The sequence below is a fragment of the Rhinichthys klamathensis genome, unplaced genomic scaffold (genome assembly GCF_029890125.1).
Source record: "Rhinichthys klamathensis goyatoka isolate OS25496 unplaced genomic scaffold, OSU_Roscu_1.1 h1tg000352l_1, whole genome shotgun sequence".
In the NCBI taxonomy this organism is placed as follows: domain Eukaryota; kingdom Metazoa; phylum Chordata; class Actinopteri; order Cypriniformes; family Leuciscidae; genus Rhinichthys; species Rhinichthys klamathensis.
This window is the reverse complement of record NW_026606863.1, coordinates 473,435-500,000: the sequence shown is the minus strand read 5'-3', so window position 1 is coordinate 500,000 and position 26,566 is coordinate 473,435. Positions and strand designations below refer to the sequence as shown.

Sequence of the window (26,566 nt, the reverse complement as noted above, 5' to 3'; positions counted from 1 at the left end):
AAACCACGTTTTAAACTCACATTTTGTTCAGGAAAGCGTCGGACATGTAATCATCTTCACCATCAGCCATTTGTGCGATTAATCAGCGATTGAAAGCTGAAATAAAAATGAAATTCTGTGGATCGCTGATGTTGTTCCGTACAGTAAACGAGTCCGACTGGAACGCAGCAGAAAGTGAATTAGGTTCCTATTTACACTGAGAACACCGGGTGGAAAAACATTTACCAATATTTTTATATAAATGTGTACATGTATTTTTATTTTAAAGAAACATATCAAAGAAAATAAAGCAGGTTGGGATTTATTCACTGTTATGTAGACAGGAATACTCTTATATGGAATCCAATAATATCAATGCAACATTTTTGCATTATTTATTCAAGTCAGTTATATTTTTTGCATTTTCTCTAGATTAAATGAGACCTATTTTTCTCAAGTCAAGTATCTTGACTCTTAGCTATTGGATTTGACGGCCTGCATTGTAGATTTCATTGGGGACAGTCTTTTACAAATAATATTTATTTCATAACCTGAAGTAGATCCGGTTATGGCTGAGCTCTTATAATCATGTGTGCTGTTAGTTTACAATGCAATATACTGAAGAAGAGACGCCGTCTTTGTTTGAATAAATATAACTTTATTTTCAAGAAAAACATCTATTATACATGTTCACAAATTAGGTATTTTTTGTATCCTAGTGATTGTATAACAATACATTTGTTTAAAGGCTTTGTAAACGTCCACAACAATTTATAATATCTAATATATTTCTGATTCTGTAATATTGCAGAGATTTACCTCAAGCAGCAGTATTTTTTCTTCAGGAACAATATTAAATAAACCCTTTCCTTCCATGTGCAGGATAAGAAAATTTAGTTACAGACATTTCCCACATTCTTCTACTTTATGAAAACTGCAATAAATGTGATGAATTTCAGAAGTGCATCAGAACTATAGATACAGAAGTATAGTTTTGTTTGATCTCTAAATCTGTAATCTTGCAGATATGACTCATGCTTGCTTTATTATACTTAAATATGAAACAATAGCAGTTGTCAAAGAGTTTTGTTGAATAAAACCTGCAGAAGCTTTTACATTCACAGTTGGTAATGCAACAGACACATACAGTCTAATAAAACAATTAATATTACATAATTTTATAATATGTGTGATATGTAAGGCAGAACAGCCAAAAGATTACAACAAACTGACCAGAACAAAATTGCATAACGCCTCAAATGGCACAACATTTCATGATAATTAAAGGGAAAAAACTTGTGCAAATAATGTTAAATGCAGTGAGGAAAATCAGTGTTCATTCAAAATATAGTTAAAGTGATAAAATGATACAAACGAGAGCAGAGACATCAGATCCTTATTCGCTTTTAGACTGTGAAACTAACTACCAACAATTTGAGACACACACACATACACACTCACTCTCTCTCACACACTCACACAGACACAGACACAAACACACACACACACACACTCACACACTTACACAGACACACACACACACACAAAGACTCACAGACACAAACACACACTTACACAGACACAAACACACTCACACACACTCACAGACACACACACACACAGACTCACTCACACACTCACTCTCTCTCACACACTCACACAGACACAAACACACACACACACACTCACACACTTACACAGACACACACACACACAAAGACTCACAGACACAAACACACACTTACACAGACTCACAGACACAAACACACTCACAGACACACACACACACACAGACACAAACATACTCACTCTCTCTCTCTCTCTCTCTCTCACACACACACACACTTACACAGACACAAACAGACACACACACACACACTCACAGACACAAACACACACTCTCTCTCTCTCTCTCTCTCTCTCTCTCTCTCTCTCTCTCTCTCTCTCTCTCTCTCTCTCTCACACTTACACAGACACAAACACACACACACACACACACTTATATTGACTCACAGACACAAACACACACTTACACAGACTCACAGACACAAACACACTCACACACACTCACAGACACACACACACACAGACTCACAGACACAAACACACTCACTCTCTCTCTCTCTCTCTCTCTCACACACACACACACTTACACAGACACAAACAGACACACACACACACACAGACACAAACACACTCTCTCTCTCTCTCTCTCTCTTGCTCTCTCTCTCTCACACACAGACACAAACAGACACACACACACACACACACACACACACACACAGACACAAACACACTCACTATCTCTCTCTCTCTCTCTCTCTCTCTCTCTCTCTCACACTTACACAGACACAAACACACACACACACACTTATATTGACTCACAGACACAAACACACTCACTCTCTCTCACACACTCTCTCTCTCTCTCTCACACACACACACACACACACTCTCTTTCTCTCTCTCTCTCACACACACACACACACACACACACACACACACACACACACACTCACAGTTTCAGTATCTTTCTGGAGACTCTATAGACAGTGTTATCCTCATAGCCCTGCGCACACCTACAGCTCGTCACTCTCCTGTGTGGGGGCCGCCCGGGGGCCGGAGAACACGACGGGGCCGCCGTCACTCGTGGGAAAAGCAGACTTTACATCCAGGCCGTGTGCGGTGAGAGCAGCGTAGCGACTGGAGCTGATCTGCGTTCTCTTCAGCGGAGGATGGACAGGCTGATGCCACTGAGCTGGAGGACACAACATGAACACAAGCTTGAATACTTTACTATTTTTTTTACTTCACAAATTTACAGTACTGACACATAAAAAAATAGACTCACCATAAATGTCTAGTCTGGCTGTGCATGATATGATCCCAGCCTCGTTCTTGGCAGACACCGTGTACCAGCCAGCATCTTCTTTTCTGGTCGGTTGAATTAGTAGACATACGTAACCTGTAGTGTCCTGATGCATGCTGGGATAGCAAAACAAGTCAAAATATGCTTTTTATTCATTTACTGTATTATCTACTGCATTTAAAGGGTTAGTTCACCCAAAAATGAAAATGATGTCATTAATGACTCTCCCTCGTGTCGCTCCAAGCCCGTCAGACCTCCGTTCATCTTCGGGACACAGTTTAAGATATTTTAGATTTAGTCCGAGAGCTTTCTGTCCCTCCATTGTAAATGTGTGTACGGTATACTGTCCTTGTCCAGAAAGGAAATAAAGACATCATCAAAGTAGTCCATGTGACATCAGTGGGTTAGTTAGAGTGTGTTGAAGCATCGAAAATACATTTTGGTCCAAAAATAACAAAAACTAGGACTTTATTCAGCATTGTATTGTGTTCCGGTTCTGTTGTGGATCGCGTTCAGTGCCGCCGCTGACGTGTGTGTGTGTGTGTGTGTGTGTGTGTGTGTGTGTTCCGGTTCTGTTGTGGATCCGCGTTCAGTGCCGCCGCTGACGTAAGACGCTGCTGACGTGTGTGTCTGGTGTGTGTGTGTGTGTGTGTGTGTGTGTATTCTGGTTCTGTTGTGGATCCGCGTTCAGTGCCGCCGCTGACGTAAGACGCTGCTGACGTGTGTCTGGTGTGTGTGTGTGTGTGTGTGTGTGTGTGTATTCTGGTTCTGTTGTGGATCCGCGTTCAGTGCCGCCGCTGACGTAAGACGCTGCTGACGTGTGTGTCTGGTGTGTGTGTGTGTGTGTGTATTCCGGTTCTGTTGTGGATCCGCGTTCAGTGCCGCCGCTGACGTAAGACGCTGCTGACGTGTGTCTGGTGTGTGTGTGTGTGTGTGTGTGTGTGTATTCCGGTTCTGTTGTGGATCCGCGTTCAGTGCCGCTGCTGACGTAAGACGCTGCTGACGTGTGTCTGGTGTGTGTGTGTGTGTGTGTGTGTGTGTGTTCCGGTTCTGTTGTGGATCCGCGTTCAGTGCCGCTGCTGACGTAAGACGCTGCTGACGTGTGTCTGGTGTGTGTGTGTGTGTGTGTGTGTGTGTGTGTGTGTATTCTGGTTCTGTTGTGGATCCGCGTTCAGTGCCGCTGCTGACGTAAGACGCTGCTGACGTGTGTCTGGTGTGTGTGTGTGTGTGTGTGTGTGTATTCCGGTTCTGTTGTGGATCCGCGTTCAGTGCCGCTGCTGACGTAAGACGCTGCTGACGTGTGTCTGGTGTGTGTGTGTGTGTGTGTGTGACGTAAGACGCTGCTGACGTGTGTCTGGTGTGTGTGTGTGTGTGTGTGTCTGGTGCGCCCGAGCTTCGTCTACAGTCTGAGGGAGACGCACGCTGGAAACAAAACAATCTTCACAAACATGTCTAAGGATTTCCACACAGAGGAAGACTTGCATTTTTTTGCCCAGCCATATTTATTTGAACCCGAATACACGGACACACCAGACAACACACACACACACACACACACCAGACACACGTCAGCAGCGTCTTACGTCAGCGGCGGCACTGAACGCGGATCCACAACAGAACCAGAATACACACACACACACACACACACACACACACACACCAGACACACGTCAGCGGCGGCACTGAACGCGGATCCACAACAGACCCGGAACACACACACACACACACACACACACACACACACACACACACACACACACACACACCAGACACACGTCAGCGGCGGCACTGAACGCGGATCCACAACAGACCCGGAACACACACACACACACACACACACACCAGACACACGTCAGCGGCGGCACTGAACGCGGATCCACAACAGAACCGGAACACACACACACACACACACACACACACACACCAGACACACGTCAGCGGCGGCACTGAACGCGGATCCACAACAGACCCGGAACACACACACACACACACACACACACACACACACCAGACACACGTCAGCGGCGGCACTGAACGCGGATCTCACAAACATCACCTCCCAGTGAACTCACCTAACCCTGTCCTTCGAGTGAGGGATCGTATCATTGTCTTTCTTCCAGTAAATGAGTGGCTGTGGCATTCCCACAACTCTGCACTCGAGACGCACCGGAGCTCCTTCTGCGATGCCCGTGTTCTGCAGCTTCTCCACGAAATACGGAGCCTGCTTCAGCTCTTTTTCTGCACATGTTTATTCAACAGGGCAAAAGAGGATCAAATATTTTATGCACAATTTATATTGGTTAGCTAATTCTTGCATTTGAGCGAGAGGTTTTTAAAATCAAGCATGTTCTTACTTGCTGACTCTGTATTACATGCAACTAAACTCGATCTTAACGATAATGAGGAGGACTTGCAATAAATCACCCATCGTGTAAAAATTATACTCTTACAAGTCAGCTGTTTCACTGATAGACACCACTGGTCATCTTCAACATTTCTGATGCGCTTTATGGAAGACCATTTCTACCTCATAAGAAACAAATCCTGCTTTGGTAAATCATAATGATGAGATTAAAAAGTTAAAATTATGACCAAAACAAAATTGTAATTATGAAATTAAAGAGTCGAAAATGAGATGAAAAGTCAAAATTATGACCAAAAGTCAAGAGATTTTTTTTAAAATTATGACTCGCTCAATAAATATGAGATAAAAAGTCAGAATTATAATTTCAGCTGCCATAATTCTGACTTTTTATGTCATATTTATTGAGTCACTATGTCATAAATCTGACTTTTTAATCTCATTTTTATTGAGTTTGTCATAATTCTGATTTATGGCATATTTATTGAGTTAGCCATAATTCTGACCTTTTTTATCTAAATCTTGACTCTCATAATTGACTTAGTATGTCATAATTTCGGCTGCCATAATTCATAAGTCAATTATGAAAGTCAAAATTGAGAGAAAAAAAGTCAGAATTTTGGCTAACTCCATAAATATGCGATAAAAAGTAAGAATTATGGCAGCCGAAATGATGACAGTTAAATTTCATAAAGGTAAAATTATGAAATTATTGTAATTATGAAATTAAAGAGTTGAAAATGAGATGAAAAAGTCGAAATTATGACCAAAAGTCATGAGAATTTTGTTGGGGAATTATGATATACAAACTCAATAAATATGAGATTAAAAGTCAGTATTATAATTTCAGCTGCCATAATTCTGACTTTTTATGTCATATTTATTGAGTCACTATGTCATAAATCTGACTTTTTAATCTCATTTTTATTGAGTTAGTATGTCATAATTCTGATTTATGGCATATTTATTGAGTTAGCCATAATTCTGACTTTTTATTTAAATCTTGACTCTCAGAATTGACTTAGTATGTCATAATTTCGGCTGCCATAATTCATAAGTCAATTATGAAAGTCAAAATTGAGAGAAAAAAAGTCAGAATTTTGGCTAACTCCATAAATATGCGATAAAAAGTAAGAATTATGGCAGCCGAAATGATGACAGTTAAATTTCATAAAGGTAAAATTATGAAATTATTGTAATTATGAAATTAAAGAGTTGAAAATGAGATGAAAAAGTCGAAATTATGACCAAAAGTCATGAGAATTTTGTTGGGGAATTATGATATACAAACTCAATAAATATGAGATAAAAAGTCAGTATTATAATTTCAGCTGCCATAATTCTGACTTTTTATGTCATATTTATTGAGTCACTATGTCATAAATCTGACTTTTTATCTCAGTTTTATTGAGTTAGTATGTCATAATTCTGATTTATGGCATATTTATTGAGTTAGCCATAATTCTGACTTTTTATCTAATTCTTGACTCTCATAATTGACTTAGTATGTCATAATTTGTGATGTACCTTAGGACCCCCTCGAAAACGAGATGATGCATCTCAAGGGGTTTATCCTAATAAATAAATTTGAAATATAATTTCGGCTGCCATAATTCATAAGTCAATTATGAAAGTCAAAATTGAGAGAAAAAAAGTCAGAATTTTGGAGGCCCTAGGCAATATTCATGTTGGAGGCCCCCCACCCCCAATAAAAAACTCTTGAAACATATATGATTCCTAACCTTTTAATTTATACAACGTTTAATTTTGAATGTTTTTACTTACACAGTACATAAGTTTGGACACATTACTATTTTTAATGTTTTTGAAAGAAGTCTCTTATGCTCATCAAGCCTGGATTTGATCAAAAATACAGAAAAATAATATATATTGAAATATTATTAAAATTTAAAATAATGGTTTTCCTATACTATACTTTAAAATATATTTCTGTGATGCAAAGCTGAATTTAGTGTCATGTGATCCTTCAGAAAACTTTATAATATTCTGATTTATTATCAAATGTTAGAAATGGTGCTTAATATTTATTTTATAACCTGTGATACTTTTTTGAGGATTTTTTTTTATTATTAAAAAGTTGTTTTGAAAAAGTCTTCACTATCACTTTTTATATATTTAACACTTCCTTGCTGAATATTCCTGTTTTTTTTTTTTTCTGTATTTTTGATCAAATAAATGCAGGCTTGTAGAGCATAATAAAAAACTTCTTTCAAAAACATTAAAAATAGTAATTGGTCCAGACTTTTTACCAGTAGGCTACTGCATGTACATATTATCAAACTTAATCTAAGGTAATCTCTTTTTTGTTTAATGAAGATGTTATTGTTATTGTTATTTTGCTGTTTTATTCAATTTATTCACATTTCCAGAATACCACTTCAGTGATATATGCTTTTATAATTTTTTTGATAGCTGCGGTATGGGCAGGATTTCCCCTCCCATTTAATCAATATTGACTGCAGATAATGTCATATTATTAATATAAGTAATATGATATTATGCATTGCTAGCTTAAATATGCTAGTATACACAAATCAAGTGGAAGAGAAAGACACGATCGCTACTGATTAGAAAAAAAAAATTCTAAACTGATATTATTGGCGCGAGTAGGCTGATGTCAGACAGGGTATAATCTAATCATCAGCAGAATTTAGAAGATAGACCCATGAGATCCTTTATTTGAAACATTTAAAATGTAGTAGTGTGTTGGCTTTTTAACTTTGAATACAAACGTCCTGTCTTTTACTTTTGTGGTGTTTTTAGTCAGCTCCCGACACGATGTTATTCATTGTATGCGCAAATTCAAAGCGCCGCGTCTGGGCACGTTAATGACGCTCGCTCTCTTTTAAACTCGTAATAAAGCGGTGAATGATTTTGTCCAGAAATGACGCTGATCTACAGTACAAGTTTATATTTAGAATACATTGCAATCACTCCAAAATAGATGACGACAACGCACACACCTGCATTAGAGCTGTGCTTCTTTGCGTGCCTATTTAGACTTTTGCTTCGCAGCACCTGATGGGCTGGCGTTAATGTGACGTAATGTAACAGTCTATGGTTAAGATAAACATCGTCACTATTTTTTAGTTAATTAATAAATATTGAAATAAATTGTAGATAGGATATTTTTTTTATTTTTTTTATTTTTGTCCTTCTGTCTGGGCCCCTTCCCACCAATCGGACCCTAGGCACGTGCCTAGTTTGCCTTTGCGTTAATCCGGCTCTGCATAGATACAAAATCAATTATGAGAGTCAAAATTTAGATAAAGTCATTATGACAGTCGAGATTATGACATCATAAATCAATTATAAGAGCCAAAATTGACAAAGTTGAAATTGAGATAAAAAGTCACAATTATTATGACACTCATTATGAGTTGAAAAGTCATTAGGACAGTTGAAATTATGACATCATTGTGAAGTATGCGATAGTCAAAATTGACAAAACGTTACACGATAAAAAAAATTAAGTAAGTCAAAATGGAAAGAGAATTTACTTGATAATTATGTAAATTTCGACTTTTTATCTCAATGTTGACTGTCATAATGATTTTTTTTATCTCATGATTGACTTTTTGTGTCACAATCGTGACTTATCTCATAATGTTGATCACACTTATGATTTCCCAAAGGATGATAGTTTCTTAAATGTCAGAAATGAGCATCAATCGCAGTGTGAAGCGTGTCTCTCACCCACGACTTTGAGCTGGAGGCAGAAGGAACTCTGTCCCGCTTTATTCGAGGCGATGCAGGTGTACGTCCCGTCGTCAGCTTGAGTCAGAGGATCAACAACCAGAGAATGGATCCCGTTTTCTCGCACAAGCATTCGATGAGTTATGTCGGGATATATGGGCTTCCCGTTCAGAAGCCACATGATCTCAGGATGAGGTAATCCGCTCACCTACACAACAGAGAACGGTTCAGACAACTCAACTAAAATAAGTCAAAACATGCAACGTCAAGCTCTCAGCAATATGTTATTCTTCAGTGTATTGGACACTAGCAGAGGCCCCAAAAAGTGTTTGAGTCTTAGTGATAAGAGTCACTTTGAAATTCGACAAAAATGGTTTTAAACGATACAACAATAGAATAGATACAGCAAAAAGAAGTGCACTTAATCCTATTGAATGCGCACTTGCACTTTTTATTTTACTTATAAGTTTATTTATATAGGTACAAAAAAACATGATTCCAGTCAAAAACTGAAAGAAAAAAAACTGTACTTGCAGATAATATAATATTAATTAAATAAAAGACCACTTAAATGTATTTAAAGAGAGTTCACTTTCATGACTATGTTTCTCTACACAGTTTAGTAAAAATTTGATTGTAAATCATTGTTTTAATAATCTTTTGTTGTACTTTACAGAAGTACACTTATTTTGATGTGTGGACTAACATACTAAAGCACATGTGAAGTACTTAATTATAATTTAACTAGTGTTTCATTCAATGTAACATTTAAAAATTGAATGTACCAAATTGAAAACTTCATCATTCCACATATTTAATTACTAATATATTTAAATACATGACAGGCATTATATATAGTTTATCAGAATTCATTTATATATTTATTTATGAATAATATAAATATATACACACACACACACACACAGTATATATTTAATAATATTTATTTATTTAAAAATTGCTATTTTTCCATAAATGCTTGTCCGTGCATTCGGCGGTAATCTTTGACCATATTTCAATTTTAAGAATTATAAAATTTCATATGAAGATGTACTTAATACTATTTTTGATCCAATTAAGTCTTCAGTTGAAATAACTGCATTTAATATACATTTAAACTATTAATACATTTTAATTTAATTGCAATTAAGTGTCTAAAAAACATTCCATTCAGTTCAGGTGTGTATTTATGTAAAGTATATTATTTCTGCATTAAGTAAATGCTAAATTATACTGTAAATGAAGACCCTCAGTCCTGTGTAGCGCAGTGTGTGTGTGTGTGCGCGTGCGTGTGTGTATATGTGTGTGTGTGTGTGTGCATGTGTGTGTGTGTGTGTGTGCGTGCGTGTGTGTGTGTGCGTGCATGTGTGTGTGTGTGTGTGTTTGTGTGTGCGTGCATGTGTGTGTGTGTGTGTGTTTAGTGGATGATGTGTTGAACTCCACCTGTGGTTCCTCTGCTAGGACACCGAATGCAGAGATATTCAGACGTGTCGAGTGCTCAGATGTGTTTTGTGTTCACTGTAGGGTTCACATGTGCAGTACCTTGCAGTCCAGCCGACAGAGCCGGCCCTCGTGGGCCAACATGTCCCCTGGAGCCTGCAGAAAGTGTGGACGAAAGAAGCGTTCTTGAGCCGGTTCTCCCTCCACTTCTTGTACCCGCGCTCGGACTCTGTGGAAAATGATGAGTGATGACAGAAATATTATGCATACAAGCAGTGTTGGGGAAAGTTACTTAGAAAAGTAATGCATTTACAATAGTGCGTTACTCCATTAAAAAGTCACTAATTGCATTACTTAGTTACGTTCCAAGAAAAGTAAAGCATCACGTTACTTGGGCTGGGCTTGTTTTATTTTTAAATAACAAAAAAGTTCTGTTTTTGGGCACATTTAAAGGCCCTTTCTATGGAAGCTTTTTTCCGCCACTCAATAAAAAAAATAAAAAAATAATTGCGACTTTTTATCTCACAATTGCGAGATATGAAGTCAGAATTGTGAGAAATAAAGTCGCAATTGCGAGATATAAAGTCGCAATTATGAGAAATAAAGTCGCAATTGCGAGAAAAAAAGACAGAATTGCGACAATTCTGACTTTTTTTCTCACAATTGCGAGTTTACATCTCGAAATTCTGACATCTTTTCTCAGAATTGTGAGATATAAACTCGCAATTGCGAGTTATCAGGCCAATTCTAAAGGGGAAAAAAGACTAACTTCTTCCCCCTCAGAATAGTTTATATCTCACAATTCTGACTTTATAACACGCAATTGCGACTTTATATCAATCAATTCTGACTTTATATCTCGCAATTGCGACTTTATATCAATCAATTCTGACTTTATATCTCGCAATTGCGACTTTATATCAATCAATTCTGACTTTTTATTTTTCATTCAGTGGCGGAAACAAGCTTCCATACCTTTCAGACCAAAAAAAAAAATCAAAAATTCTGATAATGCAAGAATAGGATGCAGAAGCTTTGGGGAAGAAAGTATATTTTTACTTAAAAATTAATATATTTATGGTACATTTCTTGTTTGTTTGGAAGACACTCTTAATTAATTTGTAATGTACTTGTAATACCAAAAAGTACGCTTTTATATCACTAATCAAGCATTAAAATATACGTATGCACTTAAAGTGTACTAAGTATACTTGAAATTGTCTCAATTTAGCATCAAAAAGTACACTAAATACACTTAAAGTTATACTTTAGTATAATTTAATTATAACTAAAATACACTTAGTACAAAAAAATTTATCCAGAATAGCACACTTCAAGTTAACTAATCATTAACACACTTGAAGTATACTGACAATTAGTCTGGCTGCAAGTACACTTAGCATACTTTTTTTTCACTAGGGAAGAAAAAAGTTTAACACTACCAATAAAAACAAAAAATCTAAAGTAATTTTTGCTTATGGTTTAACTGAACCATCGAAGATTCAGTACATTGGTCAATAAAATGAGATTATTAAATGCATATTTGTTTTATTTAACATATTTAATTATTCGAGGTTTGCGTATTATTCTGATTTAGCATTTTATAGTTTTTATTAATTTTGAGGAATACTGAATCTTTTGTGCAAGCGAGATGAGTAAATGCATGCTCACATTTAGTCTAGAACGACAATAACCATCATGTTCTTACACACAACGCCTCTGCACTCACTCTCGATGTTTTTCAACATGAGGACAGCTGTCAGTCAATAAATGGTAAAAGTAACTTGCGTCACTCATTTGAAAAAGTATCTCAGATATTTTGTTGTAAATTTAAAAGTAATGCGTTACTAGTTGCTTGAAAAAAGTAATCTGATTACGTAACTTAAGCTACTTGTAATGAGTTACACAACACTGCATACAAGTCTATTAAAGGGGTCATATAATGGTACATGCACTTTTACAAGTTGATTGTACTGAAATGTGTGTTGGCAGTGTCTGTACACAAACATCATAATATGATAAAAATCCATCCAGTGTTTTTGTTTTAATCTCCTTATATGTTTTCCCCTGCCTCAAATCAAGCCGTTCGATTTTGTGAAGACACACGCTCGGAAGCCCCTCCCACGATTGTTGATTGACAGGAGCGTTTCAACACAGACCCGCCCTCGCTCGTGAGAGCTGTCAATCATAGTCTGCGCGGACCGGCGCGGTCATTGTTGATATGCTGGAGCACTGTCTATGAGCAGAATGGCGTCTGAGCGATTGTGGTGTTCTGTTCTTGGGTGTAATAACGAACACAGTCATTTTAATGTTCCTAAATCCGAACCGCTGAAGACGCAGTGGCTGAGTTTGTTTTCGAAGGGAATATTCCCCACGAGCAACGTCGTCAATGCTCTCATGTTTGCGCGAATCATTTCTCACCAGACTGCTTTATAAACGAGGATCAGTATGAGCTGGATTTGCTAAGAAGCTGCTTATGAATAAAGGATCGGTACCAGATATTCGTGTTCCTGCTGAACCTCCAGAAGAACTGAAGTGAGTGTAACGTTTTATTAAACTTTATATTCATATTTATATTAATCTTTGCAAATCGCCAGCTGCACGCTTCACAATGAATGCGTCTAAGGTTTACACTCAGGGTACATTACGGCATGTTTTCTATGTATGATGTTCTCAATATAATTCATAATCCCACGTTTATACTGAACAACGCGTTATGGTTATTGTGTTATTGTGTTATTGAGTTACAAACGGTGTACGCACAGAACAGAGAGGCGGGGTGAGCAAAGCTCATGATCATTTAAAGTCATATGCACTGAAACGGCGTGCTGAAAACAGAGCTGTTTTTGACCAGGTAAAATAAGTGTTTTCTTACAATACTAATGAGAATTTTTAATTAAAGTATATTACAAACTTTTAATTTAGACCCTAAAGAATCATATTAGCTTGTACAAAAATGGCATTATATGACCCCTTTAAACGTCAGCCATTGCAACTGGATAAGAACGTAATGAAAGCTGATGCAACTCACCTCTGAGAGTGAACCATGGGCCGGTTTCGCACGGGACCCGTTTGGACAATCAAATGACCAGAGCAGCTTATTCTACCCTGAGGACATGACAAGAGGCTTGGCTTTTATTTCAACTATAATTCAATGGGATTTCTTCTGGTTGTCTTTGCTGCCGTTACCTGTGGATTTGCTGCCATGACTGTATAATTGCCGTCATCGTCGTTTGTAGCGGCTTCTATGTGTAGCGAACACGTCCCATCACCCTCTCTGATCTTCCTGTAGTGCTCGTTCTTCTTCAAAATCTGCTTTCCATCCTTAAACCAGTAAACCTGTGGGAAGAGTACAAAATAAAAGTCCATCAACATGCAGTTTGAAGACAGAACTGAAAAATACGTTTCTGTTCTGCTTAAAGACTTTAATATTTTCATATATGACAATATTTTTTTGTTGTTGTTGTGGAAATTACAGTTTGAGAAGAAGTTTTATTCATTCATATTTATTTATTTATTCATTCTAAAGAAATTAAGTATTAGAAAGAACATTTTAAATTGATTAAAAAAATGATGGTGAAGACATTTATAATAGTACAAAATATTTATATTTCAAATAAACAGTATTTTTTTATCATGGTTTTCACAAAAATATGAATCAGCGCAAATGCTTTCAACATTGATAATAATCATAAATGTTTCTTGAGCACCAAATCCTCATATTAGAGTGATTTCTGAAGGATCATGTGACACTGAAGACTGGAGTAATGATGCTGAAAATTCAGCTTTGATCACAGGAATAAATTACACTTTACTGTATATTCACATAGAAAACTGCTGTTTTACATTGTAATAATATTTCACTGTTTTTACTGTATTTTTGATCAAATAAATGCAGCCTTGATGAGCAGAAGAGACTTCTTTCAAAAAACATTTATAAAATCTTCACAATGAAACTCTTATTTTCTGTGCATGCATTACAATAACATCCCAGAATCCCTCAGTCTGTCAAACGCTCACCTTAGGGATTGGAATTCCAACGACTTTGCAGGTAAATGTGACGGGAACGCCTTCCACGGCCCTTAAGTGCTTCAGTTTCTTGTCGAAAATGGGCGCGATGCATCTTCCAGTGGGAATTTCATCATGCTGAACTTCATCATCCGACTCTTCGACTGGAGTTCGTTCCAAACGAAACCCAATCTCACTCATTAGCCGCTGCTCAAAGCTCGACACCTTGTATTCCTACAAAACACATATTTACGAATGATCTTATCTGGTCATAAACGTGTCCCGTTTATGTTTGCATACATCTAAATGAAAAAAAACTTTGGAAACGTCTCTCCGGGATCTGTGGAAACATTATCCACAGTAGCTAACTGCATGTTAAAGTTTTCTTAAAAATGTCGGTAACGCTTTAGATTACAGCCCGGAAAGTACTGCGTAATTAAAGCAATTTTACAGCGTAACCTTCGGTAATTATAGTGTACCTATAACGTACTTACAATATAAGTATAAGGGAACAATATTTTAAGTTTGGGGAATAAAGGGGTAACAACCAGGAGAATAAAAAAGGGGTTCTTATTCTACTATTATGATACAACAATCTTACATTTAGGAGCAATTTAGCGAGAACACTGCGTACCTTTTTGAAATAATGGTGAACCAGTACATACTGTATAGGCTTTTTAAAAATTACAGGGTACATATCTATGCATTTATAAAGTAAACTTTTAACAAAAGTGCACTGAAAACCAAAACTATTGCAACTTTTGCTTAAATATTGGGGAAAGATACTCTTGTTTCATGTAGTGGTGCTTGTTACCCCTTTGTTCCATGTAGTTACAGGGTAAGTACAATAAAAATGCACACACACAATCTTATATCACTGACTCGGAAACCTTTATTTATTATACAAGCATCACTTACCCTGTAACCACATGAAACATCATATATTTCCCAGTATTTAAAAAAAACTCGCAATAGTCTTAGCTTTTCTTGCCTTGAAACATGTTAGCCCAAACTTAAACATCTGCACTTTTGCTATATATATATATAAAAAAAAAAAGTATAAATGCATAGATATGTACCCTGTAATTTTTAAAAAGCCTATACAGTATGTATTGGTACACAATTATTACAAAAAGGTATGCAGTTCTCGCTAAATTGCTCCCAAATGTAAGATTGTTGTATCATAATAGTAGAATAAGAACCCCTTAGTTATATAATACTTACAGATTTTTTTTTTTTTTACCCCTTTATTTCCCAAACTTTACATATTGTTCCCTTATACTTACATGCAAGTACTTTATAGGTACACTATAATTACCGAAAGTTACTCTGTAAATTCCTCTTAATTACACAGTACTTTCCGGGCTGTAATCTAAAGCGTTACCAAAATGTCTAAAAAATACAATCATACAAATCAAGATTTATCTAATAAATGACGATGCTAATCAGTGGTCAGGTCACCAGATGAAATCAGTGACACATTTTAAATTGTGCAAACCGATTACAATAATAACATAACATTATAATATGAAGTCTTAAAAGCAAACTAGCCCTCCAAACGTCATGTTCCGGGGGTTAGAGAGGGTAAACGGGCATATAAAACTAAATTAGGACTGTTTTCATGCAAAAAAACATTCCCAAAGTATGATATGAACCCTATAATATTCCTTCCTATTTAGTACCTATTAGTATATCAAGTTGCCCGAACAGCCCGTCTGTCTTGATAAAAACTGGGCGACCGCCAACATCTCTAATGTAGTCACCTCTATTTATAATACAGAACGGCCCTGTTCATTCCTATCCCTGTCTAGTCTCTCAAGCACTCATGTTTACACAGACGCCGCTTGCATTCACATAGACACTGTGTTTGAGAGGAAAACACAACAGCCTGTACTGTATATGGTTGTATGTAATGCTCATGTCATTATTGCTTCTGTTGGAGAAATCCATTGAACACCGATATTAATATTCTCATTTAGTTAGTACGTATAACATGTAGCATTTAATTATATATATATATATATATATATATATAAAAAAAAAAAAAATTATACACACAGTACACACACATATATTATGTAAACACAAACAAACTTTATTAATCGTTTCTCATGCATAATCTCTTATGACAGAATTCTAGTTAGAGTATTAGTTACAATTAGGGCTGTGAAAACGATTAATAAATAAATATAAAGTTATAAATGAAAATAAAAATGTGTGTTTACATAATATATGTGTGTGTACTGTGTGTATAATTATTTTGTATATATAAATACACACACATGCATGTATATATTTAAGAAATATTTGTATATACTGTATATATATTTATATATAATCTATATTATATATAAATACACACACATGCATGTATATTTAAATATATATACAGTATATACAAATATTTCTTAAATATATACATGCATGTGTGTGTATTTATATATACAAAATAATTATACACACACATATATTATATAAACACAAAGCTTTTTTTTGGATGCGATTAATCGTGATTACAATGACACTGCTATATTTTTATCATTCGTTAAACTGAGGTTTTAATGATAAATCTTGCGGATTTGCAAATAATTTTGGCCTTTACAATATTTAAACGTTCTGCATCTTCCTCTAATCTGAGTTATTATGCATGCAGCTCCATTAGTGGAAAAAGCTACCGCTTTATAATAACTCCGAAAGATTTGTTTCTTGTTTTCATTCAAATTAATTCTTATATGTTGATTAAAAAGAAATACAGAACAAAGCACTGCTTGCAATGGAGAAGATGCCTTGTACCTCGTCATAGTTAATGACAGTCGCAGTGGGAATGTTTGGTCCGAGCGATCGGCTCACTTCCCCCACATAACTCGGCTTCTATGGAGGACAGGATGAATGACGGTGATGGAAACACAGAGACTAGTCACACATCAAGACAAATGTGTGTTTTAGTGTTACTCTGACAGTGTTAATATGGGTCATGATGATGCGGACGCATATTTGACACATGAAATGATTTAGCATGTGAAAAGGGTGATTCTTTCTTACATGGAAGATCTTCACTGATGCATATATATATATATATATATATATATATATATATATATAGTCAAGTCCAGAATTAATGGCACCCCTGGTAAATATGGACAAAACTGGCTGTAAAAAATACATCTGCATTGTTTATCCTTTTGATCTTTCATTTAAAAAATTGGCAAAATTCTAACCTCTCATTGAAGTAAAAGAATTGAAAGTGAGGGGGGGGGAATCACATTATGAAATAAATGTTTTTCTCCAAAACACGTTGGGCACAATTATTGCCACCCTTTTATTAAATACTTTTTCCAATCTCTTTTTGCCAAGATACCAGCTCTGAGTCTTCTCCTATAATGCCTGATGATTTTGGAGAACAACTGACCTGAGATCAGAGACCGTTCCTGCATACAGAATCTCTCCAGATCCTGCAGATTCCCAGATCCATGTTTGTGCTTCTTCTCTTCAGTTCTGCACTCATCAGGTCAGGGAACTGGGACGATCATGACAGAAGCTTCATTTTGTGCTCCGTAACTAATTTTTGTGTTGTTTTGGATGGTTGTCATGATGGAAGATCCAACCACGGCCCATTATAGGATTTCTAGCAGAAGGCGTCAGCTTTTGATTTTTTATCTGTTGATATTTGATAGAATCCACGATGCCATGTATCTGAACAAGAAGTCCAGGACCTCCAGCAGAAACATATGGCCACAACATTAAAGATCCAACGATATATTAAATTGTACACATGGGGTACTTTTTATCCTTGTGTGCACCAAACCCATCTAGCGTGTTTGCTGGCAAAAAGCTCTTTTTTAGTTTCATCTGACCACAGAAACCTGTCCCGTTTGAAGATCCAGCCGTGTCTGACAACTGAATATGCTGGAGTTTGTTTTTGGAGGAGCGAGGAAGATTTTTCTTGAAACCCTCCCAAACAACATGTGGTGATTTAGGGGTTGTTTGATTTTTATTTTATAGGCTTTGTGACCCCAAAGACTCAACTAGTCTCTGCAATTCTCCATCTGTGATCCTTGAAGAGTCTTTGGCCACTCAAACTTTCCTCCTCGCCGTGCATTAAGGCAATATAGACACACGTCCTCTCCTGGCAGATTCACAACATCTTTAGTTGATTTGAACTTCTTAATTATTGCCCTGATGGTCAAAATGGGGATTTTCAATTCTTTAGCTATTTTCTTACAGCCACTTTCTATTTTGTAATGGTCAACAATCTTTTGATGCACATCAGAACTATATTCTCTGGTTTTACTCATTGTGATGGATGATTAAGGCAATTTGGCCTTTGTGTTTCCTTATATTTAAACTGTGAAACAAGAAGTCATGGCTGGACAGTTTCATGTTCCTAGTCACCCTGGTGTGCTAAAAAAGGTCAATATGAATGGGAATATCCTTCAGAGATATTTTACTGATTTCCCCCCCACTTTTAATTCTTTTACTTCAATGAAAGGTTAGAATTTTGCCAATTTTTTTAATGAAAGATCAAAAGGATAAACAATGCAGATTTATTTTTTATAGCTAGTTTTGGTCATATTTACCAAGGGTGCCATCAATTCTGACCATGACTGTACATATATATATATATGCATGTATTTTTCTACAGTATATATTATATCTATAGTATATATTTCTACTATACACTAGTCAAAATATTTATATATATATATATATATATCAGTATATGTATGTATATATACACACACATACACACACGTACTATATATCCAAATAAATATATGGAGATATAAAGACCACAAACAGAAATTAGGTTTTCATTGATAAGGGACAGATAGCAATACTTTAAAATTGAAAGTATTCAGTTTCTAAAAGTCCTCAAATCATGTATCATGTATATTTGCATTTAAAATCAACATGAAACACTCGCACATCAAACAACCTGAAGTATGTCTATGAAAAATAGAATTTCAAATTAGAAAAGTGGATTTGATTTCATGTTGATATTAAACAGCTTTTAACTGTAAGTCCTAAATCATTTTTTTTAAGGAGCTTTACAGAACAACTATATATTTACAGTATTTCAATCTCTCTCTCTATTTTTGCTAGTATAATTAAGAAGGTCTAGCTATTTTGACATGAAGGGTAGCAAAGATTTATTTGAGAGTAGAGACTGATCTAACTGTGGTACTTGTAATATATTGTATGTATGCCATGTTATCTATGAGGATATTTTTCTTCCTTATTCCGTCTCCAACTCCATCAATCAGTGTTTTCTATAAGCCCACACAAACACTATTACAAACCAAGATTATAATTGTGTCACATAAAGAAACTCAATCTAAACTAAAGCAGATAATTCAATCTAAACTAAAGCAGATGAGCAACCCTATTTCTACTACACACTAGTCAAATTACATCTTTGTAATATTTATGACACGTTGTACCTGTTGTCCAAAATGATGTGGTTCATCTTTAAATCGCAACGTCTTCTCAATATCTTGTAAGAGTGTTTCCCTGCTTTCGCGGAGGTCACTATCGGACATGAGTCTGGAGACTCTTTGATTCTTCTTCAGTGAACTTTGAGGCCTGGACATGGAGTAACACAACAAGACTGAGGTAAGAAACACAAGAAGATAAGCAAACCCTAACCATAAGCTGCCCTTAGAATCACAGGGAAAAGGTTTAACTTTAACCCTTAAATCTCACTGGCTGATTGGAATGACTTAATTGGGTAAATCACATTAAAGGAACAGTTCACCCAAAAACGAAACTCCCCATTGACAGTCTTTCTTTAATGCAACACAATAAAGGGATTTTTTTTAAGAATATTGAGTGACCTTTCTTTTCAATATAGTGAAAACGAAAGGGTGCTGGGGGCTTGTCAAGCTCAAAAATGACATAAAAAATCATAAAAGTAGTTATTCCCAGAGAATCTTGACAGCCACTCTTCTTGAAACTTTTGTGAAAGTTTATAAGAGAAACAGTTATGAACAAATCAGTCATGAGTCAAATCTTTTCAATGAATCAGTTGATTCAGTTCATTCGTTCACAGATCTGTTTCTTTATTTAAACGTATTGACTTACTGATGTAGTCACAACAATTAACAGCCAACTGGAGTGCTTAGATCATAGATTAGGTTTCAAAAGATTATAGAATATAATAGTCACACAGACTATTTTTATAATAGTTTTATGGTGCTTTTTCACCCTTTCTGAAGCTTGAGACGAGCAACACTTTTATTGTATTGAAAAATAAGATCAGCCAGGATATTCTACAAAAAAATCCACATTTGGTGTTGCATAGAAGAAGAAATTCAAATGTAAATGGACGAGTAAACAATTTGTACGTGAACTACGAGCAAGCATTTTTAAAAAAAAAATCATTTTCACAAAATGTATCAAATTGTATTATGCAATATATCAAAAGAAAGAACATATCTCTGCTTTTAAACAAAAAAATAGGTTTTATTCTAGCTTAATCCAATCTTTTTTTGTTTTCAACACTTGTGGGTTGTGGTTAAGTTTAGTAAAAATAGCTCAATTTTGAGCAAAAAGCTGAAAAAAACACATTTATGTCAAAGACTAAGTCTGGATCAGATCCAGAACGATGATCAAAGCACAGATGGAGTAGGTCGAGTCCATCAACACTCCCAAAGCTTCACAGTCCTGCACCTCGTCCTGGGTCGACATTTCATTCAGTAACATTAGGCAGTTTTGATTTATATGCCGTTTAATGTTGATGATTGCATTATTTTACACATGCACATCTGCTTACATATGATATTGCTTGATTCTGCTTCTTCTTTGCCTGTGTTTTGATCAGGAGATTCAGTAACATTTTAATTCCTTTAAATGAAATGAATCTCCTGATCAAAACACAGGCGAAGAAGAAGCAGAAACAAGCAGATGCATATGTACAATTATGCAATCATCAACATTAAACAGCATACAAATAAAAAATGCCTAATGTTACAGAATGAAATGCCGACTGAAATACTCTTTTAGAAGATGTGTAATAGCGCCCCCTACTGTATAACGGTGAAAACGCGGAAAGCCAGAAATTTTCGTCAATGGCAGGGAAAGAGTTAATGTTGTGTTGGGTGTTTGCTTACCCAAGTGGGGCTCTTTTAGGCAACCCCATTGCATTGGTCGGAGGAGATGTTGGCAGTGAAGGAAGGACAGAACTAAGGAAGGCCACTGGATTTTGGATGGGGCTGGGGCTGGAGCTGCTAGAGGTAGACGGAGAAGAAGCTTGTGGTGGAGACTGAGTTCTGAAAGAAAACACTGAATTCACCAGGCCAGGAGGCAATAGAGGTGGTGAGGACACATATGGGGGGCTTCTCGGAGACTCCAGAACTCTTGTTGGAAACTTTCTTGGGGACGGAGCGAACTGGTTGACGGGCGACGTGATCTCCCGCGTTGACTTTGGGAATATCTGTGCAGCTAATTCGTGTAGCATTGGAACAGGAGACTCAGTTGGAGAAAGACTCCTGATAGGAGAGAGCGTCTGAGCTGCGATAAACTCCTTTGGCCTGGTGTAGCTGAAGCTCTGGGCGGAGATCGGAAAAATCCCGGGAAGTGGAGGCTGGGGGGTGTTGTTCAGTTGAGGTGGAGACATTGGACTCGGGATGGGCGCAGGTGGATTTCTCACCAGATGCGGTGAGGTGATGATACTCAGGGGTGGATAGGACACATTTTGAGAACGTGTGTCTTGTGGAGCCATGCTGGGATGAGTAATTGAGGTGGTGTTTAACTTTGGTGCAGTGTTGTTCACCACTGCTGCATTAGGGGTCATCAATGCTTGTGTTTTGGCAACACACATGTCACTATTGGGAACAGAGTTCATCTGGAAGGTTGGATTCATGTTCATTTGTGATATATGACTGGAAGGAGTAATGGGTGGCTTATTGGTCACGTAGTTAGGGTTTGGTTGGATGGATGGAGCCATGATAATTTGAAGAAAAGGCATAGAATGTCCCACATTTGATTGAGGGATGTTGGGAGGTCCTGTAGGTTGAGTTATTGGGATTATTGGTATCACACTTGGCATAGGAGCCACATTGGTTGAGATAGGCACCGCATTTTTGGGGGGTATTAAGGTAGAAGGAACCATACTTGGTGGAACAGTATTTAACGAAGTAGTAGGAACCAGATTTTGTTGAGGTGAAGGAGGATGGGTGTGTAAGGTTGTGGCTGATGGAGTAAGTTGGGGCAAGGGCATGGAATTGGTTAAAGGCATGCTCAATTGGGATACAGGAACTGCTTTTAATATGGGAGCAGGCAGTACAGGTGCTGCAGGGATGGATGCAGGGATCAGCTGTGGAATTGGACCAGAGTGAATTACGAGAGGTGGTCGGAGTGGAGTTGGCACTGGATTTGCAAGAGGTTGAGTTGGCGTGACAGGCGGTGGCTCACAATTTGTCCCGTCTAAATGTGTTAACTCTTGGCTTGGGGAGACGTTATCCTGCAGCTGTTCCAAAAGCACCTGATTGTGGAGGATCTGAAGCTGCACTGGGTCTCTAGGATAAGAGAAAACAAGGAGAAATCAAATGCATTGTATCTATTTCAGAAGGTCCTAAAATGTTGTCTTGCAACATTCTGAAGTTGGTACTTACAATTTTGGTTTAGCCAACACCGGTGGGGGTTCTTTGGATGACATTTCTTTCTCTTCTTCTTCATCCTCCGGGAGTTTAAAGGTTACGCGGAGACCAGCTCGAGAAGTAGAGCGGGGTTCATTGTGATTCCCTAACACACCCTCGGGTCTTGTCTTGAGGCAAGAAGTTGGGGGATCCGGTAGGGGTTTAACAGGTGGTTGCTCTTGATGGTTACTGATGTTTACTGATTGGGGACTAGTAACAGAAAGGCAGGAGGTAGATTTTGAACCATTTGGTGATGGTTCAACCCAGGGATCCAAGTTCAGAGTGATGCCAGAAGCTAATCCGTTGGATGGACTTTGGTTCACTTCTGTGGAAGGCTTACAACCAGACCCTCCTGAATCGAAGTGTGTAGTGCTAGAGTTGACAGACTTATGGTTCGAATCAGAGGTCAGTGAAGAAGCATTGAAGCTGAGTGGGTCTAGCTGAGGTAAACTACTCCTGAAAGTATCTGAGCTGTATTTTCCAATGCTGAGAGGGTTTAGACTAGGCAGGCTAGTGCTGAGCTCATGGCGAAACATACTAGGGTTTAGGGAGTCTGAACGAAACGTTTCAGAGTCCAGAGGGCCTGACAGCTTAAAGCCAGTGCTCAAAGGGTCGAGACAAATCATACTTGAGTGAATCTTGTTGTTTACCAGAGGAACATCTGGCTTGCGCTTCAAAGTTGTTGATATCAGGTCTGTTGCTTGAAACTTTGGTGGGGAGGATTCCACAGTTAAAGTGCTTGTCGTTGTGGGTTTGGTGGTGTTGTTATTATTGTGTCCTATTGATGCAGACAAAAATATTTTTCAGAATTAGACTTGAGGAGTAAGCAGTTTTTAAGCAGTCTAAGCTGTTTTACGTTGGAAAAACTGACCCAATAATCAATTCCACGCAAATTTACCTTTCACTCTCAACACTGCGATACTGGAAACTGTGCCATATTTATTGCTGGCTGTGCAAGTAAATGTTCCAGAATCCTCTGGAAAGACCTCCGCAATAACCAACGTACATATCTCCTCTGAAGTCCACACCAAACAGAGAAATGGTAGACTGTTAGGTGGTTAGTGCCATGAAATAATTATCTTGACAAAGCAGCTGTAATCAAAGCCACCTACCAGATTCAGCCATAGATCTTGGTTCTGGATTAAAAAAAAGCAGAATGTGTGGATTATCAGAAGCAAATTTTAAGTAGAAAAATTCATGCACTGAGAGTTTTTCGTTTACAAGATACGAGGATTTTCAAGGATAGGTCCAACCACATATCGTAATGTATGCATACTAAAATTAGACATACTCTTCTGGAGGATCCTGAAGTCTGGAGAATCTTCAATAAGTGTTCCCTCTCTGTACCAGTCCACTTTGGGGGAGGGAATGCCTTTTACTCGGCACTCCAGCACTACCAGCTGACTCTCCAGAGCCAGGACATCCTGAAGGTTCTGCACCAAAAGAGACAATGGTGTTCAATGACACTGGAATGGAAAGCATGTAAAAACTACATTTTTATATATTCTGAAAATAATGTTAGAGGTGTTTGCTCATGCAATGACTGCTACTGCATTTTAATTGGTGTTCTGCAGGGTCACAAGGGCATTGCTAGTCAAACGTGGTCACCACTAAGTTTCTATTATATTTCTAGGAACGTCTAGTAAGTCTGGTTGCATAATAAGGTTAGAAATACAATAAGAGTTGTGTTTGCTCTACCTTTGTAAAAACAGGAGCTGCCATTATGGGCCTTACATCGAAGTTTTGAAGATAACTACTGCTGCCATTTAGATTCTGAAAAAGAAAATGTATAATGTAAGAGAAACACATGCATAAGTGGGTATAATCAAAACTGTAGATTTGGAGTGTTTTTCGTACCTCAGGAATGCTCTGTTGTGACGTTAACAGTATATCAGAGATACTTTGGCTTGATTGAAGTGATGATGGTGTTATGGTGAGGGTTGGAGAAAGTGGAGTTGGTTCCACCTCAGATATTGGCACTAGTGGTTCTAGAACAGGTAAGGTTTGTTCTAGTACAGGTACGGTTGGTTCTAGTACAGGTACGGTTGGTTCTAGTACAGGTATGGCCTGTTCTAGTACAGGTACGGTTGGTTCTAGTACAGGTATGGCTTGTTCTAGTACAGGTATGGTTTGTTCTAGTACAGGTATTTCAGTGCTGACGACCTTGGTACTCAGTTCTGTATCTTCTTGTTCAGATGGAGAGTCAGCGGTCAGTTGCACTGCTTTTGCGTCTGAAGGTGCTGGTGGCTCAGTGCAGGTGGTTGTTACAGTTGGAGTTGTGTCTTCAGCAGATGTGTTGAACTCAACCGAGATCTCAGCAGGCTTGGGCTGAGGAGATCTATTATGAAGTTTGGAAAAAAAAAGTATGTTCATGTGTTTTCAAACAGGTCCCTTGTGGTCCATGAAGGTAGTGGAAGGAGTCCATAGAGTGGTGTAGTCGTGTTTATTTTAGTGAGTATACTGTGATAGAAAACTTTTTTAAAAACCAACAAAAAAATCATTACATTTGAACATTTTCGTACTGAGAAACTGCTGATAAAAGATAATATATTTAATAATTTTATATATCTTTCTTATTCTTTCCTTATAACTCAAGAAGGAAATAAGGTACAATGAAGTTTCCCTACATGTGAGCTGCATCTGGATCAAATTTTGTGGTGACAGCATAAAGTAACAGCATTTGGAACCAATTTAGCCTTTTTGTTTAGCCTTTGAGGCTATGGGCTATTTGGGTATGGGTATTTTTAAAACTGTTCCTCCCAGAGTAATATCTCATGATCGTCGCAATGGATAATGTTGATTTTGGACTAATTTCAATCGAGAGCACCCACTGCAAGTAATGATGTGCTGTTTTCTATGATCTGTGCATGTTTCATGAACTTACAAGTGAAAACGCCACGTGAAAGCTACATTTGTTTTTAGTCAGCGCCTGTGGAGTGTGTCGTAACTCCATGAGGAATATTCTCCTGATTGACGCAATGGATTATGTTGATTTTGGACTCATTTTAATAGTGAGATCTGCTGTAACTAATAATGTGCCATTTTTCACGATCGGAGCATGTTTCATGAAGTTACGAGCGAAAACGTGAGTGCTAAAAAAAAAGTCAAACTTGCGCAGAGAATGACCGCCAAGCAACTGTGTTGTTGTACCTAAGTGATGTCAGATCCAGGTCACAGACCATGGAAGCCCAAATGGTCCGAAAGTCAGTGCTTCCCAACACAGACGTGGTGAATTTATGAATGAAAGTGTGAAGGTTCACAAAACGATGATGTTGCGTATCCTTAAAATACTCAACCTTTTCTAGTGGGTATATGGCGCATACCTGCATATCACAAAGACTACACCACTGGGTCCATATATATATATATTAGGGGTGTAACGGTACATTTCGGTACATATTCATCCCGAACCGCCATAGTACGGACGTCACGGTTCATCCATACAGTCAGATGACGAATACAGGCGATCCACACAACAATCCAGAAGGAGGCATGCGGTAATGCAACGCTGTTTGCTAACCACCACATAAGGAAAAAAGACAGAAGAGATGATCT

General features: G+C 37.5%; 2 protein-coding genes across 3 annotated transcripts in view; both read right to left on the bottom strand.

The window, feature by feature from the left end:
• Positions 1–98, bottom strand: part of gpatch11 (G patch domain containing 11) — a 7,856-nt gene extending 7,758 nt beyond the window's left edge. For both annotated transcript variants that reach the window (XM_056232648.1, XM_056232647.1), the window contains exon 1: positions 21–98. In XM_056232648.1, coding sequence (XP_056088623.1) covers positions 21–70 — 50 coding nt within the window. In that variant the 5' untranslated portion in view covers positions 71–98. The remainder of the gene's footprint in view (positions 1–20) is intronic.
• Positions 99–2,558: 2,460 nt separating this feature from the next.
• Positions 2,559–26,566, bottom strand: part of mypn (myopalladin) — a 37,381-nt gene continuing 13,373 nt past the window's right edge. Inside the window, exons 5-21 of the mRNA XM_056232672.1 lie at positions 24,869–25,349; positions 24,710–24,784; positions 24,303–24,444; positions 24,124–24,147; positions 23,910–24,026; positions 22,988–23,789; positions 21,485–22,891; positions 19,817–19,958; positions 17,169–17,246; positions 14,388–14,609; positions 13,557–13,706; positions 13,399–13,475; positions 10,470–10,596; positions 8,928–9,135; positions 4,921–5,086; positions 2,831–2,964; positions 2,559–2,737 (exon numbers count right to left, since the gene is read on the bottom strand). Coding sequence (XP_056088647.1) covers positions 2,559–2,737; positions 2,831–2,964; positions 4,921–5,086; positions 8,928–9,135; positions 10,470–10,596; positions 13,399–13,475; positions 13,557–13,706; positions 14,388–14,609; positions 17,169–17,246; positions 19,817–19,958; positions 21,485–22,891; positions 22,988–23,789; positions 23,910–24,026; positions 24,124–24,147; positions 24,303–24,444; positions 24,710–24,784; positions 24,869–25,349 — 4,531 coding nt within the window. The remainder of the gene's footprint in view (positions 2,738–2,830; positions 2,965–4,920; positions 5,087–8,927; positions 9,136–10,469; positions 10,597–13,398; positions 13,476–13,556; positions 13,707–14,387; positions 14,610–17,168; positions 17,247–19,816; positions 19,959–21,484; positions 22,892–22,987; positions 23,790–23,909; positions 24,027–24,123; positions 24,148–24,302; positions 24,445–24,709; positions 24,785–24,868; positions 25,350–26,566) is intronic.